Source organism: Symphalangus syndactylus, chromosome 6 (genome assembly GCF_028878055.3).
Source record: "Symphalangus syndactylus isolate Jambi chromosome 6, NHGRI_mSymSyn1-v2.1_pri, whole genome shotgun sequence".
In the NCBI taxonomy this organism is placed as follows: domain Eukaryota; kingdom Metazoa; phylum Chordata; class Mammalia; order Primates; family Hylobatidae; genus Symphalangus; species Symphalangus syndactylus.
In genome coordinates, this window is record NC_072428.2 from 132,087,382 (window position 1) to 132,105,863 (window position 18,482).

Here is an 18,482-nt window from a genome sequence, read left to right on the forward strand (position 1 = left end):
CCCCATCTTTGTGGTTTTATCTACTTTTGGTCTTTGATGATGGTGATGTATAGATGGGTTTTTGGTGTGGATGTCCTTTCTGTTTGTTAGTTTTCCTTCTACCAGACAGGACCCTCAGCTGCAGGTCTGTTGGAGTTTGCTAGAGGTCCACTCCAGACCCTGTTTGCCTGGGTGTCAGCAGAGGTGGCTGCAGAACAGTGGATTTTTCGTGAACCGCGAATGCTGCTGCCTGATCGTTCCTCTGGAAGTTTTGTCTCAGAGGAGTACCTGGCCGTGTGAGGTGTCAGTCTGCCCCTACTGGAGGGTGCCTCCCAGTTAGGCTGCTCGGGGGTCAGGGACCCACTTGAGGAGGCAGTCTGCCTGTTCTCAGATCTCCATCTGCTTGCTGGGAGAACCACTACTCTCTTCAAAGCTGTCAGACAGGGACATGTAAGTCTGCAGAGGTTATTACTGTCTTTTTGTTTGTCTGTGCCCTGCCCCCAGAGGTGGAGCCTACAGAGGCAGGCAGGCCTCCTTGAGCTGTGGTGGACTCCACCCAGTTTGAGCTTCCTGGCTGCTTTGTTCACCTAATCAAGCCTGGGCAATGGTGGGCGCCCCTCCCCCAGCCTTGCTGCCACCTTGCAGTTTAATCTCAGATTGCTGTGCTAGCAATCAGCGAGACTCCGTGGGCGTAGGACCCTCTGAGCCAGATGTGGGATATAATCTCCTGGTGTGCCGTTTTTTATGCCCGTTGGAAAAGCACAGTATTAGGGTGGGAGTGACCCGATTTTCCAGGTGCCATCTGTTACCCCTTTCTTTGACTAGGAAAGGGAACTCCCTGACCCCTTGCGCTTCCCGAGTAAGGCAATGCCTCGCCCTGCTTCGGCTCATGCATAGTGCGCTGCACCCACTGTCCTGTGCCCACTGTCTGGCACTCCCTAGTGAGATGAACCTGGTACCTCAGATGGAAATGCAGAAATCACCCGTCTTCTGCGTCACTCACGCTGGGAGCTATAGACCGGAGCTGTTCCTATTCGGCCATCTTGGCTCCATGCATAAAATTTCTTAAGACAAAACAAAGCAAAACAAAACATATTTAATGATACAGAATGCTCCCAACAGGGACTCTAATTGTACCGAAAGAGAGTTGGAAGAGAATGGGTTATTCACTTTTGATGTCTTTGGTATTGTTGCTCTATCCCCTGGGCTGAGACAAGCTAAGATCCCACATTGACTCCTTAAATCTCTCTCCCTTGCTAGAGCTGCCAAGACTGTGTTCCCTAATAAGAGAAGCTTCATTCTGACCCGTTCTACCTTTGCGGGCTCTGGCAAGTTTGCAGCACATTGGTTAGGAGACAACACTGCCACCTGGGACGACCTGCGATGGTCCATCCCTGGCGTGCTTGAGTTCAACCTTTTTGGCATCCCAATGGTGAGTTGCTACCTCAAGCTCTCTTATGAACCCAAATTCCCAGGCAACCTCATTCTAGAAAGTTTTCAAACCACAAAGCTCCCCTCTCCTGCCTGCCATGGCTGAGGATTTAATGTCTTGAGAGCATGTGCTTCATCCACATCAGCAGGGCTTTGATACCATGACATTCTTTCCTGTACTATCTTATGAAGACAGAAGGTTCAACTTTGATATGTGCTAGAATATATCTTTCTAAAAAAGTATAACATACTTTATACAGAAAAGTGTATGTATCCTTAAGAATACAGCTGATGAATTTCACCAGCCGAACACATCTGTGTATCTAGTACCAAGATGAAGAACTATAACATTGCTAGCACCCTACAGGCTTTGGCATTTTTTAGTTAAATCCAACATATTTATGAATCGAGCTCCTAGAATGTTCAAGGTCTTGAGCAGAGTAGGCATGGTGAGAGGGAAGGAAAGCATAAATATGGTAAAGATGTACCTTCTCTTTGCCCCAAAGGTTTACAGTTTAGTAAGAGGAGACATATGTGTAAACAAATAATTATGACAAATTAGGGTGAAAGGACCAACAGGGACATATGAGTTAAATGTTATGGGAGATCCCGAGAAAGGGATTTATCTGACAAAATTATGAGGGACAAAAGAATCAAGGCAGGGAGTCAAGGACACTTCATGGAAAAGATGACATTTGAGATTAACCTTGAAAAGTGAGTATTTTTTCATCTGACTAATGAGGGGGGAAGTTCATTTTAACACTGAGAAATAAAAATGAGCACAAACAGTGTAAAGGGGATTATTTGATGTATCTATAAGTATTGGTGTGTGGGACTGGAATGAGAAATGATGCTAAAAAGATGGGTTGGAACCAGGTTTTAAAGATCTAAAAGGTGGAACAGCAAGGAAGTCCCGGAGATTTTTTAATAGGTGAGTGACATGGTCAGAGTTAGGCTTTAGAAAAATAATGCTGATAGTGGTGAGGTCAAAATAATAATATCAACAGTATTACTAGGTACTATGCATCCAAAAGCTCTTGTGTGTAAAGTGTATTACTTTTATTACCTCAGTCATTTACTAAATACCTGTGTAGTAATTTAGTACTCACTGACCAAATGAGGAAATTGAGGCACAGAAGGGTTAAGTAACTTACTCAAAGTCATCCAGCATTCAAGAGTGGACACAGGCTATGACCGAATTTTGACCACCCTCCTAGCCTTCTTGGTAGGAGGTTTAAGCAAGGTTCAGTCGGGAGGTCTCTGGTGGAAAGCAAAGGAGGGTGGTTAGAAGGAAGTGAGGTATACCTGTTGCCTGTGTGTCCTTCCAGGTGGGTCCTGACATATGTGGCTTTGCCTTGGATGCCCCTGAGGAGCTCTGTAGGCGGTGGATGCAGTTGGGTGCATTTTATCCATTTTCTAGAAATCACAATGGCCAAGGCTACAAGGTAAGGCTCCTAGGAAATAGAGTTAGAATAAATTTGGCATACATTAGGACTAGATCTGTCTGCATCCTTGCCAAGAGATCTGCTGAACCAACCTCGTACCTGGTCTTCACTTACTCTAATTTGCACCATCATGTGCAATTAACCAGAACCTGTGCTGTATCATCAAAATGCCCAACGGCCTTAGCCTGTTATTTACTGCTGCATTCAAGGAAATGGCGTGTCTGTAAAGGTCTTTCCTCAAACTTCTGTACGCTTTATCTACATTGTTTGCTTTTAAATAAGAAGCAAACAAGGAAATACTTCAAAATTATTTAAATTGCAGCCTCCCAAGAGAGGAATCTTAAAGAATGAGGGAGGCAGGGTGAATCAAAAACCCAAGGAGAGACACTTACTTGGTACTGCTCAGAAGCAAGGTTTGCAACCTTGGCCTCTGTCATTCAGGAGGGAAATTCTTGGTTGTAATGAATGAGGTCTGGAATTCTGCAGGTGCTTCTGCTATCCTGCAGCCAAACCACAACTGCAAACTCCTATTTCCTCCCAGGACCAGGATCCTGCCTCCTTTGGAGCTGACTCCCTGCTGTTGAATTCCTCCAGGCACTACCTTAATATCCGCTATACTCTATTGCCCTACCTATACACCCTCTTCTTTCGTGCTCACAGCCGAGGGGACACAGTGGCCAGGCCCCTTTTGCATGAGTAAGTTCACCTAACCTCCTCAAATTTTATTAACGCATCTGGAATGACATTGACTATATCATAAAATATCAGAGTGAAAACTGAAACAATTCAGGCAGTTATTCATATCTATCTATATCTATATCTGTAATCTATCTATCTATATCCATTAATCTATCTATCTATCTAACTGGAATACCTAGTTGGTATTTGTAAGCCTTGCCTGTTCCCTTTTGGTGAGAGAATTAGACTAAAAGTCATCGGACTACAGGTCTTTTCTTTGCTCTGCCATTCACTGACTCTGTATCTTAGACAAATCATTTTTTCCTTAGTTTCTTCAGTCTTAATTCAAAGGATTTGAAATCTTGACTGTGATGGTCTCGTCTGTAATGCACTGTAATGCCAGAACTATGTTCAAGCGTAGGAATGAGCCTACAGTATAAATACAAATGAGGATATTATAAAGGATTTATAGAATTTCAGAATTCTTATTTCTCAGGCAATGAACATCTCTAATTTAATTCTAAAACAAGGCACTTAAGAGCATTTTCTTGTCAAAATACAGTCAACTCCCTTATGTGGGTGACATATGAGGCCCTCAGGCACATATCAAGCTATTATATATTCATTGTTTTGGGAAGTTTTTGTCAGCTCATGAAATTTCTTGTTAAAAGGCAGATATTCTGAAAGGGAAAAAAGTAAAATGTTAAATTATCTGATATTTTGTATGATCAGATCCAGTTTCTTGACAGTCAGCTGAAGTTATGAAACGTATTGATTATTTAACTTAAGTTTTTAATTTTAAATTTTTGTGGGTGCATAGTAGGTGCATATATTTATGGGGTATATGAGATGTTTTGATACAGGTGTGCAATGTGAAATAAGAATATTATGGGAATGAGGTATCCATCCCCCCTCAAGCGCTTATCCTTTGAGTTATAAAAAATCCAAGTACACTCTTTAAGTTACTTTTAAATGTACAAGTAAGTTATTATTGACTATAGTCACCCTATTTTGCTATCAAATGGTATGTTTTATTCATTGTTTCTAACTATTTTTTTTTGTATCTGTTAACCATCTTGACCTGTCTCCCAGCCCGCCCCTCACTACCCTTCCCATCCTGTGGTAACCATCCTTCTGCTCTCTGTGTCCATAAGTTCTTGGTTTTTAGATCCCACAAATAGGTGAAAACATGTGATGTTTGTCTTTATATGCCTGGCTTATTTCATGTAACATAATGATCTCCAGTTCCATCCATGTTGATGTAAATGTCTGGATCTCAACTTACTTTTTTAAAAAAGGAGGGCTATGGAAAATAGAATTACAGCCTGGGACCTGCCTAGCATACATACTGGAATAGAAACATCTGTTTATCCTGAGGGAAGAATAGGAGACATGAGCTGGGGAAGGGGAATCTGTCTAGGGGTGCAGAGGGGCTTGAGTAGGTGTCATGTCACAGAATAAATTGGGGGGTTTGCCTGGGCAGGTGGCCTGCATGCTTTCAACAGGTTGTGAGTAGAGCTGTGACAAATCTCATTGGCAGTGGCTCAAATCTCAGTGAACTGTCTCTCTGGTCTTCAGGTTCTACGAGGACAACAGCACTTGGGATGTGCACCAACAGTTCTTATGGGGGCCTGGCCTCCTCATCACTCCAGTTCTGGATGAAGTAAGTGTCCCACAAAGATACACTAGGGATCTGTGCTTCTGTTCCTGCTGCCCTGCAAACTCCTCTCTCCTTATTCCAAACTCATTTCTGACATCTGTGACTGAGTCAGCCTTGAAGAGAGTGTGCTAGGTTTTGAGAAGCTATACATCTAGTAATTACACATTTTTCTTTCTAGAATTTCTTTGTTCTCTTGATCAAGTTCCCAACCAGTTTAGAAGCATCTACTGGAAACTCTAGAGTTACAAGTTATTTTAGGTTGTTCTTGCATTGCTATACAGAAATTCCTGACACTGAGTAATTTACAAAGAAAAGAGATTTCACTGGCTCACAGTTCTGAAAGCTTTACAAGAAGCATGATGCTGGTATCTGTGCAGCTTCTAGGGAGGCCTCAGGAAGCTTACAGTCCTGGAGGAAGGTGAAGAGAAGCAGGGATGTCACATAGCAAAAGCAGGAACAAGAGAAAGTGGAGTGGTGGTGGAGTGGTGGGAGTTGCCACACATTTTCTTTTTTTTTTTTTTTGAGATGGAGTCTCACTCTGTCACCTAGGCTGGAGTGCAGTGGCAGAATCCCGGCTCATTGCAACCTCCAACTCCCGGGTTCATGCAATTCTCCTACCTCAACCTCCTGAGTAGCTGGGATTACGGGCACCTGCCACCACGCTTGGCTAATTTTGTATTTTTTATAGAGACGGGGTTTCATGTTAGCCAGGCTGATCTCAAACTGCTGACCTCAGATGATCCACCTGCCTTGGCCTCCAAAGGGCTGAGATTACAGGCGTGAGTCACCGCGCTCAGCCGCCACACACTTTTAAACAACCAAATCTCACAAGAATTCACTCACTGACACCAGGACAGAGCCAAGGGAATGGTGTAAACCATTCATGAGAAATCCGCCCTCATGATCCAGTCACCTCCCTCCAGGCCCCACCGCCAACACTGGGGATTACATTTCAACATGAGATTTGGGCAGAGACAAACATCCAAACTCTATCAGTAGTGGTCCTATTTGTTGTTGGATTCTCTTAGCAGATCCTGACTTGCTCCATGCTGTGGAAACAGGAGGGAGCACTCCCAGCACTCACTCTGAAGTCAGGCTGATTGGGATGTGATTGTTGTCTCTGCCACTTTGAGCCTGTGTGGTCAGGGGTGACTTGTGCTGGCTTCTCACCTGTAGAGGTGTCATAATAATAATAATAGTACCCACCATTTGGGAATGTTGGGAAAATTAAATGAGATAATCATGTAAAGCTAGAATGTTTTTCACCACTCATGTTTTATTATTATTATTATTCCTAATGTGGCTACATTTGGGATTTCTCTCTGGGTTGCCAAGTTACAGCTTCTATTATCTGTATTAGAGGAGAAGTCGAAGAAAGGCATAATAGCAGAGGATGGAAAGGGCATTCCTGCCCTCTCTGTGTATGATTAAGAAATTCCCTAGAGAACAAAAAGAAATCCATTTTATTTCCCTCAGGGGACACTACATTTTTTTAATTTCAGGGTGCAGAGAAAGTGGTGGCATATGTGCCTGATGCTATCTGGTATGACTACGAGACTGTAAGTAGCTTTGACTTTTCTTCTACCCCTTAAGACTGTAGCTGCAGCTGCGTAGACAAGCTACCTTTCCGGAGAGAGAAACATCCATCTACATGCTGAGGAGTATTTTTGTAGTGTTTTCTGTAATTTCATAGCAGAACCTGGGTAAAGTTAACCTAAACCCCTAACATCCGTCATGATGAAATGTGAAAAAATACCTTCATATACTTTATTCAGCAATAAGATAGGCTGACATAGTATCTCATAAATTAATATTGGGGGAACTGATGGACAATGTGAGCTTGGTCAGGAATCAGATTATCTGTTTAAAACTATCAGTTTATATAATATATCAAATAGCCTCAGCATGGCAGAAATTTTTCGCAAACCCCCAACTGGTGGCAGAACATGTTATTCTTGATTTTTTTCCTTCTGTTGTTTGATTGCCTGGCTAGACTGTAATTCAGCTAATTGGAAAAGGGAGAGAGCTGTGGATCACCAGGCACGTAGATAATCAGTGGAGGGCAATATGCTGTCATGCCAATGTGTTTGATTTATCTGCATGCATCAGGGGAGCCAAGTGAGATGGAGGAAGCAAAAAGTCGAGATGGAACTTCCTGGAGACAAAATTGGACTTCACCTTCGAGGAGGCTACATCTTCCCCACACAGCAGCCAAATACAACCACTCTGGCCAGGTATAGCATGGCTGGAGTGTCCTTTCAGAATTCATGTCCTTGCTTAAACCCTTTGAATTTCTTTTCGAAACACACTAATAACCAGGTGGTCAGCCTCTTTGGTTTGGCCAGGACTGTTGCAGCTTTAGCACCAAAAGTCTCTTCCCTTGGGATGCTTTTCAATTCTGGGCAAACCAGGTTAGTTGATCCCTCTGTCTGCCTTGGCCACACTGTGCATCCATGTTTCTTTACTCTTGACCCACTTGTTCTCATTTCTAGAGAATCTTGACTCTCCTCCCTCCTAGAATTTCAACTTCCTATTTCTTTTCTCCCAATAAGATTTCTTTCTTGTGATTCAAAAATTACCTTATGCAAACCTCAAATCTCCAAGTCACTGAATATTCCTTTATACTTGATTCCAAAAAAAATAGATTCCATCTGTACTAAAGAGGTGCACATTTATATCTTCATGCCTTTGAGAGTATTAGCCTACTTGTCTTTAATAGACAAGGAGCACTTTGGAAGCCAGAAACCTGTCTTTTGTTTTGAACCTCTCTTACTGCTTTAATTTTCCAAGTTGTAGACTTTTTATGATACTAATGGAAAATATCCCTAAATCCAATGCCAGTTGGCTTCCTTTTTCTGACTGTTCACCTTCAAGCTGTTCTGCACACTGATACCAAATTGATTTTTCCAAAATGAAAATCGCAACTGGTTGCTCCCAGGCTTGAAGTCCAAAGTCTTTCATTAATAGGGTATTCAAAACCAATCACAACCTGGTTTCACGTTACTTTAACAACTCTATCTCCTGCCATACCTTCACGTACATACAGACCAGCTATGCCAAAAGCTTTCTCTTTCCCAGACATACGTATGTATTTTACTACATTTGGGCTTTTGCACTTATCCTTTTCAACATTCTTTGCCTGGTGTATTCTTAATGATCCAAATGAAACTTACATTTCAGCAGCAAGAAATCTGTCCTTAATCTTCCAGCAGAGGAAGCACTGCCACTTCCAAGTTTCTGGTCATTTTTAATATATATATATATATATTATCTTATATATATATATATTTATTTTGCTCCTTAGATGATTTTTGTCTTTCTTCTTTAATACTGTTAGTATTTCAATAATAGTTGTATACTCTGTACTTGAAAAATTTATTATCCGAAATGTTTAGGGGAATCTAAGTCTATTGTTAGTTATCTTTGCTGACTTTCTTTCATGTTGACTTATTCCCTTGTGTGCTTGGTGATCTTATTTTTTTTAAGCTGTGATAATCTTATAAATGTGGGTCTCATTCATCCAGAGATGATTTGCCTTCTCCTCTGTTTGCAAGCCAAGAATTGCTTCCAGCTGGCATTACTAATGTTAGCTTCCTTCAAGGATCCCGGCTTCATGTGGAAATCAGAGGTTCACATTTTCTACCTTGGATCACTAGGCTTAGTAGCCCAGTTTTAACCTTGCTATGGGAATTAGCCGCACGGAGATTCTAGGTTTTCCTTACTAAGCCCCCTTTTGGTTTTAGCTCAGTGTTTTGTTATCCTGTTATTGTTTTGGTCTCTTGGATATATTTCTTAATTTCTTGCAAATCTAACAATATTTTAACAGGAATATGTGTTGTGATTTATGTAGGGTCAGGGAGTATTTTACTGGGTAAGTCTCCAGAAGAATATCTGGCCCACCAGATTTCTGGAACTGTGGTTCTGGACTCCTAGAATATCCTAACTTTTGTGTTGTTTTCATTGTTCGCCTTCATTTTTTAATGAATGTGTCTATTTTTTCCTATAATATTTAAGGTCATTCAGATCAGGAGTTGTGATTTATTAATTTTTGTATCTCATTGACTTCCTAGAAATGACTGCTACTCAGTACATGAATATTTAATGAAAGCAGACGACTTTGTTGATAATAAAAACAACTTTCTTGCATAGTGAAAGGCTGAACTGTGAAAGAATACAATGGAGAATGTGAGTCCAGTGACAGAGGAGAAACAAGAAGAGCAGGAAACTGGGAGGTTGCTTAGAGCAGTGATAGAATGAGGAGAGATTCCAAATAAAAATTTCTCTCTCTCGCTCTCCCCCTCTTCCTCTCTGTCCATCTACTTTACCATGTCTTTGAGTAATGTTTTGTGTTTCTTATTCTAAATTATAAAGTAGGTCATTAGAATGATTTGTTTTTCTTTCAAAACAAACTAATAACCAATAATCAGATAAATTACTACTAAATAGATGGATCTTATTATATGTTGTTGCTTTCTGAGTATAAATGGTCCTTAGGCAGGTGAAAATGTATCTTCCTCACAGCACTGGACACTTCTACTGAGGGCATCATTGCTAAAGTGATATAACTGAACCAGCTATTGCCTAAGATTTATTTCTCTTCTCACACTCTGTATTCTAAGTAGTAGTTGCAGAAGCAGCTTTTATTTGAGCTATTGCAGAGACTCTGGTGCTTAAATTCTTGCCTCTAACATAGGTGTTATTGTTAGTGTTTGGGGGTATTTCTATCTCTTGTGACACTGTTGATATTAAAGATGGGGCGCCTGTCAATTTTGTGTTTGTGCCTGAAGAAAAGCAGAACCATCTGCTGCTAGTAACTTTTCCAATTTGAAATTTGATGGAAACATTCTCAGCTCAGTTGGCAAAATTCTCTGACTCCTGTCTTTGTCTCTTGAATCCTGTTCCCCACAGTCGAAAGAACCCTCTTGGTCTTATCATTGCCCTAGATGAGAACAAAGAAGCAAAAGGAGAACTTTTCTGGGATGATGGGGAAACGAAGGGTGAGCGCTGTTACGATAATGTTGCTGTTTCCCAACCTGCACCTGTGACTTATGGTCCTTCACTCCTGCTGGTCATTCAGCCATGGGAGAAATCTCAGCAGGCACAGTAGCAAGAGTCACTTGAGTATTTTGTTTCTGGTCGCACCATTCAGAGGTAGTGGTAGATGACCTACAAAGGAAAGAAAAATACATTTCTATCTCTGGCAATTCTCCTATTTGCCAGTGATATCTATAATAGGCTCTTATTTATTTATTTATTTATTTATTTATTTATTTTTTGAGGTGGAGTTTTGCTCTTGTTGCCCAGGCTGGAGTGCAGTGGCGCGATCTCGGCTCACTGCAACCTCTGCCTCCCAGGCTCAAGTGATTCTCCTGCCTCAGCCTCCCGTGTAGGAGTACAGGTGCCTACCACCACGCCTGGCTAATTTTTTGTATTTTTGTATGTTTAGTAGAGATGAGGTTTCACTGTGTTAGTCAGGATGATCTCGATCTTCTAACTTCGTGATCTGCCCGGCTCGGCCTCCCAAAGTGCTGGGATTACAGGCATGAGCCACCACGCTTGGCCAATAGGCTCTCTGCATGAGCCACCACGCTTGGCCAATAGGCTCTCTTTTTATCGTCAATGGGTGCTTAGAAGAGATGGTTTCAAGACTGTTCCAGTAACCCATTGTTAATGTCTTCCTCCTAAAATTCTTATGAGCAAATGTTGATGATACAGAAATCATGCCCCTGCCAGTGAGGCAGTGAAAATATACTGTTGTAGTGTGTACTCACCTACATACTTTTTATCGTATTTGTGGATCCAGTATACTAACAATTCCCGTGCTTCAAGTTTAGGAAATAGATTCCCTTGAGGCATATGCCTTGGAAGCCCTTGGAAGGGAAGCTTTGCAATGTTCCAGTAGGAAAGAGAAGGAAAAACAATGGCTTGGCCTTTGAGACTCCTGTCCGTCTAATCCAATATGTAGATTTAAATATTTATTTTTTAATTGCAAAGTATTTAATTGGCAAATAAAGATGAAATATATTCAAAGTGGACAATGTGAGGATTTGATATATGTATAGGCATAGTATAATGATTACCACAGCTGTTTAAAGGAACGCATCCATCACCACCCATACTGTAGACTGGATCCCCAGAACCTGTTCATCTAATAACTAAAAGTTTGTACCATTGACCATCATCTCCCCATTTTCCACACCTGCAGGCTCTAAGAACAACTGTTATACTGTCTGCTTCTAGGAGCTCAACTCTTTTAGGTTTCACGTATAAGTGAGACCATGCAGTATTTGACTTTCTGTCTCTGGTTTATTTCACTTAGTATAATGTCCTTTGGATTCATCTACGCTGTTGCAAATGGCAGAATTTTCTTCTTTTTATGTCTGAATAATATTCTATTGTATATATATACCACAATTTCTTTCTTCATTCATCCATTGATGGACACTTAGGTTATTTTCATATCTTTGCTACTGTGCAAAGTAAAATTAAAAACTTAAACGTAAGGGCTGAAATTGTAAAGCTCCTAGAAGAAAACAGGAAAAAACCTTCTTGACATTAGTCTTGGCAATGACTTTTTGGATACGATACCAAAAGCAAAGGCAAAATAGCAAATAATAGAAAATAATAAACAAGCATGACTACATCAAACTAAAAGGCTTCTGCACAGCAAAAGAAACAATCAACAAAGTGAAAAGGCAAACTACAGAATGGATAAAAATGTTTGCAAACCATATATCTCAGAAGAGATTAATACAAAAAACATAAGGAACTCATGCAACTCAGTAGCAAAAGATTGAATGACCCAATTAAAAACTGGGTGAAGGAACTGAACCGGTGTTTTTCCAAGGAAGACATACAAGTGGCTAACTGGCCTGTGAAAAGATGCTCAAATCAATAAACGACACAGGTATGCAAATCAAAAATTACAGTGAGATATCACCTCACACCTGTTAGCATGGAAATCATAAAAAAGATAAGAGATAAGTGCTGGCAAGGATGTGGAGAAAATGGAATTTTTGTAGACTGTTGGTGGGAATGTAAATTATTACAACCATTGTGGAAAACAGTATGGAGGTTCCTCAAAAAATTAGCAGAACATCCATATAATCCCATGAAATCCCACTTCTGGGTGTATATCCAGAGGACATGAAACCAGTATCTTTAAGAGATATACTCACTCCCACGTTCATTACAGAATTATGTACAACAGCCAAGATATAGAAACAATCTAATTGTACATTGATGAATGAATGAATAAAGAAATGTGATACACATATACAGTTGAAAATTATTCTTCCATAAGGAAAAGGAAAACTGCTATGTGTGACGACAAGACATAGCTGAAAGGAGTGGCAGGGTGAAATCTGTTCTTCTGTGGTGGGCAAGCCAGAATCTGACTTGTCTTTCTCTCGCTTTCAGATACTGTGGCCAATAAAGTGTATCTTTTATGTGAGTTTTCTGTCACTCAAGTGAGTAGCATATTTTTATGAATCTTAGGTGTGGGCTTTGGACTGACCATTAGCACATCTGTGCTTGTATGTGTGATTATATTTGTAACTTTATATGCATTATTGGCAATAGGTGAACACATTTCTATTTATGATTTCATCGATGTTTTCAAAAGGAAGCATTAATATAGCAGCTAGTGTTTCTAAATACAGTTTTTAAATGTCTGTGTGTTTTTATGATTGTTTTAAATTAGATGATTATCCAAATAATGTTGTACTTCTGGAGCACACACTAGTAGAGAAAGCAGAGAGGCATTCAGGGCAGTGGGGGTATCCGGTCTGGAATGGAATATTTGAGTGACTTGAGAATCTGTGTATTACAGGCATACCTTTATGCACAATTGGACTTAATTGTTTTGCAGAACCGCTTGGAGGTGAATATTTCACAATCAACCTATAAGGACCCCAATAATTTAGCATTCAATGAAATTAAAATTCTTGGGACGGAGGAACCTAGCAATGTTACGGTGAAGCACAATGGTGTCCCAAGTCAGACTTCTCCTACAGTCACTTATGATTCTAACCTGAAGGTAAAACCCATTTTGTTGAGATGGTATATTGAGAATTCTTCATAGCACCATGATGTTCCTTCTTGCCAAGGCTGCATGGGTCCCCGAAGGACCAGAGCACCTTTGAGGCGTGTTTTGGGGAAGTGAGAGGGCTGGGGAAAAAAATGAGGTGGCCAGAGCTAGAATGAGTTGGGTATTTTTCTTCTTATTCCCTTCTCTGCCTATCAATGTTCCCGTCTCTCTAGCTGGTTTCACTTGCTTTTCCCAAAAGTAGAATAATAATGATGAGGAGACACAGGAACAGCGAAGTTGGAAAGTGGGGAATAGCCTTACATTATTAGACTGTGAATTTTGTATGACTAGCGCAAATAAGATTTGGTATTTGGAAAAGACCAGTTTGGATAGGAAACTTGTGGTCAGGTTTTGGAGGGTCTTAGGTACCAACTTGATTTAATTCTCAAGCAGTCTCATACTGATCCTTGAATGAAGGCTGTGCTACTGTGTGTGAGCATTGTTGGGAGTGAGAGTGTGGGGTGGGGACTAGTAGAACAGGGAAGTACAAGATGGTTTAGATTGGGAGGAGACTAGGAGAAGGATGATAATCTTTAGAATGTGACTTTTTTAATCCAGACAAGTGAAAACTTTAATTTGGGAAGTGTTGTTTAAAGAAGTGTCAAGATAAGAAAACTATATAGAAAAATATTAAATATTTGAACTAATGGTATTCAAGGAAGGTTTCAAAATTGGAGTCTTTGGGCTTAGAGAAATGAACACGCTGGGATATTAGAAATAGAAAGAAATATAATGTTTTTCTCAACTTTTCAATTTTGCCGTTGCTAAAATTGAAACCCAAAGAAATGAAACAGAATACCTGACTTAACCTGATGTGATTATTATGCACTGTATGCCTGAATCAACATATTTCATATAACCCATAAATATGTATACCTACTGTATACTCATTAAAATTAAAAATTAAAAAAAGAAATCATTTGTCCAACATTCTACAGAAATGTGGGCATGACAACCAGGTCATAGGATTCTTATTGCTGTGTTCTTTCTACCACTCCACGCCAATGGGGGATACTGGTTTGGGGATTGGAGAGCAAGAGGATCAGCTCACTTTAGGATGACACCATGTGTCATCTCAAAGCGGGCTAAGAGGAGTCAGGGCAGAAAAGAATAAGGGGTGATCACAACAGGTTTTATTTGACCTAACTGTTTTCATTATGCTATGTACAAGATTGTGCTAGAGTGGAGACGTTTGACCTGTTGCTGCTAAATAGATTCCCCCAATGTGCAGTTCTCTTCTTATAAGCTAAAGTCATATGTTGCTTGGATGGTTGAAAGTCTGGTCTAATTTCTATTTTTTTTTTTATTAAAGAAAAGCCTCAGATCTTACAAGGCCTGTCTCCCAAAGATGAATTTCCTTGTGATTTCCGCATTCCTACAGGTCGCTGTTATCACAGATATCCATCTTCTCCTGGGAGAAGCATACACAGTGGAGTGGAGCATAAAGATAAGGGATGAAGAAAAAATAGACTGTTACCCTGATGAGAATGGTGCTTCTGCAGAAAACTGCGCTGCCCGTGGCTGTATCTGGGAGGTAACCATGCTGAAGGGGTTCATGTGCATAAAAATCTCCACACCTAATCTGTAGTTTCTTAAGCATAGCAGTGGTACGTACATAACTACTTAAAATCCATAGAAAGGACTTCCTAAGGGACATGATCTGGATGTGACGAGTAGGTGGGGACATGTGCGAAACTTTTTAAAATGAATATGTTGTTTGGAGACAAGGAATTGAAATTTATGTTATTACCGAGTGATAAGTGATGGGCTAGTTTTATCATCATATAAAATGACTTTACTAACCCTGTTTAGGTTAGAGAACTGTAAGACCACATGCTGTGCTGATCTATGACTTTGGCCTTACTTTTCAGGCATCCAATTCTTCTGGAGTCCCTTTTTGCTATTTTGTCAATGACCTATACTCTGTCAGTGATGTTCAGTATAATTCCCATGGGGCCACAGCTGACATCTCCTTAAAGTCTTCTGTTTATGCCAATGCCTTCCCCTCCACACCCGTGAACCTCCTTCGCCTGGATGTCACTTACCATAAGAATGAAATGCTGCAGTTCAAGGTAAACACAGTACATGTATCAGGTAGTGATTAGACCCTTTTCAGTTCCATTACCTTTTATTGGTCTAGGTCACAGAATCCTAAAATAAGTTAATCGTGCTACAATAGACTAGATCATTATTCAGAGAGCATTGAGAAATCATTGAGGGAACAATGAGACCTGCCCTAATTTTCATTTGGAAAAGATTACTGTGGCTACTCTTGGGAAAATGGTTGGGAGAGCAAGAGTGGGTACGGAGAGACAACTTGGGAGGCTACCAGTTAGGCAGGTCAGGTGTGAGGGATTAGGTTTGGACTAGACAGTGGAATGCAGGTGGAGAACAGTGGACCTGTCTGAGGTTGAGAAATTTGGGTTATAGGATCTAGTTCTCGATTGCAAGCAGGTGACAATGGAGAGGGAAAATCAAGAATGATGGCCGTGTTTCTAGCTTGCATCTTAATATGGATGGTGCTGACATTAACTCGAATAGGAATACTGAAAAAGTTTGTGCCTGATCAATGTAAGATGATATGTTCAGTTTGGGATGCTGCATTTGAGATTTCTGTAAAATGGCCATCAATGTGCAGTAATTTCATTCCTTTCCAAGATTTAATTGCATTTGAGGACTAGGGATGGACTAGCTGTTATGTCTGTTTTTCTATTAAACTAAGCTTCTCAAGGACAGGAATGTGCCCTTTCCTGTTTGTGCTTCTGAAATCTACAGAGCCTGGCAGATAGCTAGCGCTGTAATGTTATTGACAGAGTAAGTGAAAGTGGTCAGGACGTTGTCACATTGCCTGAAAGGTTCTTTACAATCTGATATCAACCCGAATTCTGAGTTCTTGTTCATCCTATAATGCAGAGAAGAATCTCTTGTATGTTTGTACCCTCCTCATAACACTAGCACGTTTTAGGCACCTAATGGGTTTGAAGTGAATGAACTTCCTTGGAGTTCTAGCCTTAACCATTGCCTACTCTACCTCTTGACCATAGAGTAGCTCTTTCCAAAATATTTGCCTCTTTCTGGCCCACTTTCTCTCTGCCTTCGTGGTTGTTATTCTTCACCAGAATGACTTGATCTCCTTTCTTTGTTTGGTTAATGACTACCGATCTTTTAATACCCTAGACTGTATTTCTCCTGTGAGACCATCTCAGTCTCCCAGAAACAATGTTAGGCATTTCCTTCTCTAGAATCTCACAGCACTTCTACATAGCTCTCCCTTAGCACACATCACCCAGGTGTTGTGAGCTGCTCTCTTTCACTTCTCATTCGCATGTGAATTTTGTAAAATCGTAACACTGCCTTATTCAGCTCACATTCCTAGTGTCTTGTGCAGTGTCAGGCAGGAGATGTAGTAGGTACTCATGAATCAGTTTAGATACCACTTTCAGCAAGGACATTCTGATTATTTTAATCAAATAGATTTCATTTTGGGGAGACAGGTTTTTTTTTGAACTCATAACGATTTTAAGGTATTTATATATACTCATATACCCACAGAAAATAACAAGTAACATATTCATAAATACCACACTGATTCCAAAATGATTTTCCAAGTCAGCACCAATGTCCCATTGGGTATATTAATGTAATAGAGGCCTTAATAATGAGAAATGACAGAAAAATGTTAAATCTGACATTGTTATCTGATATATTAGTTAAATCTCAGATATCATAAAGAAGACAGAAACATAGCGTCTGAACTTTTTGTCCAAAAATAGAAAAGGTTCTGCTAAGGGTATAGGTTTCAAGAGTACTATTCTTGCCTAAAATTGATTTCCTCTGGCCTAGATTTATGATCCCAACAACAATCGGTATGAAGTTCCAGTCCCTCTGAGCATACCCAGCGTGCCATCCAGCACCCCTGAGGGTCAACTCTATGATGTCCTCGTTAAGAAGAATCCATTTGGGATTGAAATACGCCGGAAGAGTACAGGCACTGTAATGTGAGTGGCTTCTAGTGTGACTCAGAGTTGATGGCTACCTGTGCCTTCGCTGCCAGGTCCATTGTCCTTGGATTTATCCTGGTTCAAAACATCACATTGTCCACTTCCTGATGCATGGATGAGTTGTTTCCTTCAGACCTGTTCTTACAGGAAATCTTTAGCATTCTAGAAATAATTACTGAGGCAGTTGAGTGTGCCTGAGGATTCATCCAACAAATGTTTATGGGTTGCCTTCTCTAAATTATGTGCTGCTCCTTATAAACAGCTGAGGTTTCTCTTCTCATGACAACAAATAATAAGTAAATATCACTCTGAGTGCTATGTAGAAAATGGACTGAGGGGTGCAAGGGTGGAAGGCGGTGCTAGTGTGGAGTGGTCCCAGCTGAGATGCTGAGGAGTGCTTGGATTTGTATTGTGGAGGACCACTGAAAGGAGGCAGTGACAGAGGGAAACAGAAGAATGATGAATAACTCCTGGGCTTTTTAGCGAGGATATCTATGATATTTTAATCAAATTGAGTTTCTGTTTTGTTTGGGAGATGAACAGGTTCTGGGTAGGAATCAAGCATTCCGTTGTCCTTGAAAAGTCAGCTGCTGGAAGCAGAGAGAAAAGCCCATTTTCTGTTTCAAATCTGCCTTTTTGCGTTTCAGTTGGGACTCTCAGCTCCTCGGCTTCACCTTCAATGACATGTTTATCCGCATCTCCACCCGCCTCCCCTCCAAGTACCTCTACGGCTTTGGGGAAACTGAGCACACGTCCTATAGGAGAGACCTGGAGTGGCACACTTGGGGGATGTTCTCCCGAGACCAGCCCCCAGGGGTAAGGACAGAGCATTTGGGATCTGTGTCTCTGCTTCTCTCCACCCACACTGCTCAGGCTTTGGGCTTCATCTTCCCAAACTCTACTTGGTCATCACATTCTGCTTTTAGGCGAGTGGGCCAATTCTCAGGCTCCTTTGTTTCATGTATTTAGTTTATTTCATGGAGAAAACTAGATTCATCTTAGCAAGCACATTTTTGTTGAGTTTCTTTCTCAGGCATAATGTCTTTTAAACTCCTACTTCTTCTCCCCATGACCCCCCAGTACAAGAAGAATTCCTATGGTGTCCACCCCTACTACATGGGGCTGGAGGAGGACGGCAGTGCCCATGGAGTGCTCCTGCTGAACAGCAATGCCATGGGTAAGGCCATCAGCACCTCCCT

General features: G+C 40.8%; 1 protein-coding gene across 1 annotated transcript in view; it reads left to right on the forward strand.

Annotated features, from left to right (window-relative positions):
• Positions 1-18,482, forward strand: part of MGAM (maltase-glucoamylase) — a 239,787-nt gene that overhangs the window by 170,462 nt on the left and 50,843 nt on the right. Inside the window, exons 19-32 of the mRNA XM_055284278.2 lie at positions 1,240-1,411; positions 2,739-2,855; positions 3,397-3,551; positions 5,112-5,196; positions 6,696-6,752; positions 7,303-7,427; positions 10,102-10,190; positions 12,613-12,662; positions 13,064-13,231; positions 14,664-14,816; positions 15,154-15,354; positions 17,126-17,280; positions 17,931-18,099; positions 18,364-18,460. Coding sequence (XP_055140253.1) covers positions 1,240-1,411; positions 2,739-2,855; positions 3,397-3,551; positions 5,112-5,196; positions 6,696-6,752; positions 7,303-7,427; positions 10,102-10,190; positions 12,613-12,662; positions 13,064-13,231; positions 14,664-14,816; positions 15,154-15,354; positions 17,126-17,280; positions 17,931-18,099; positions 18,364-18,460 — 1,793 coding nt within the window. The remainder of the gene's footprint in view (positions 1-1,239; positions 1,412-2,738; positions 2,856-3,396; positions 3,552-5,111; positions 5,197-6,695; positions 6,753-7,302; positions 7,428-10,101; positions 10,191-12,612; positions 12,663-13,063; positions 13,232-14,663; positions 14,817-15,153; positions 15,355-17,125; positions 17,281-17,930; positions 18,100-18,363; positions 18,461-18,482) is intronic.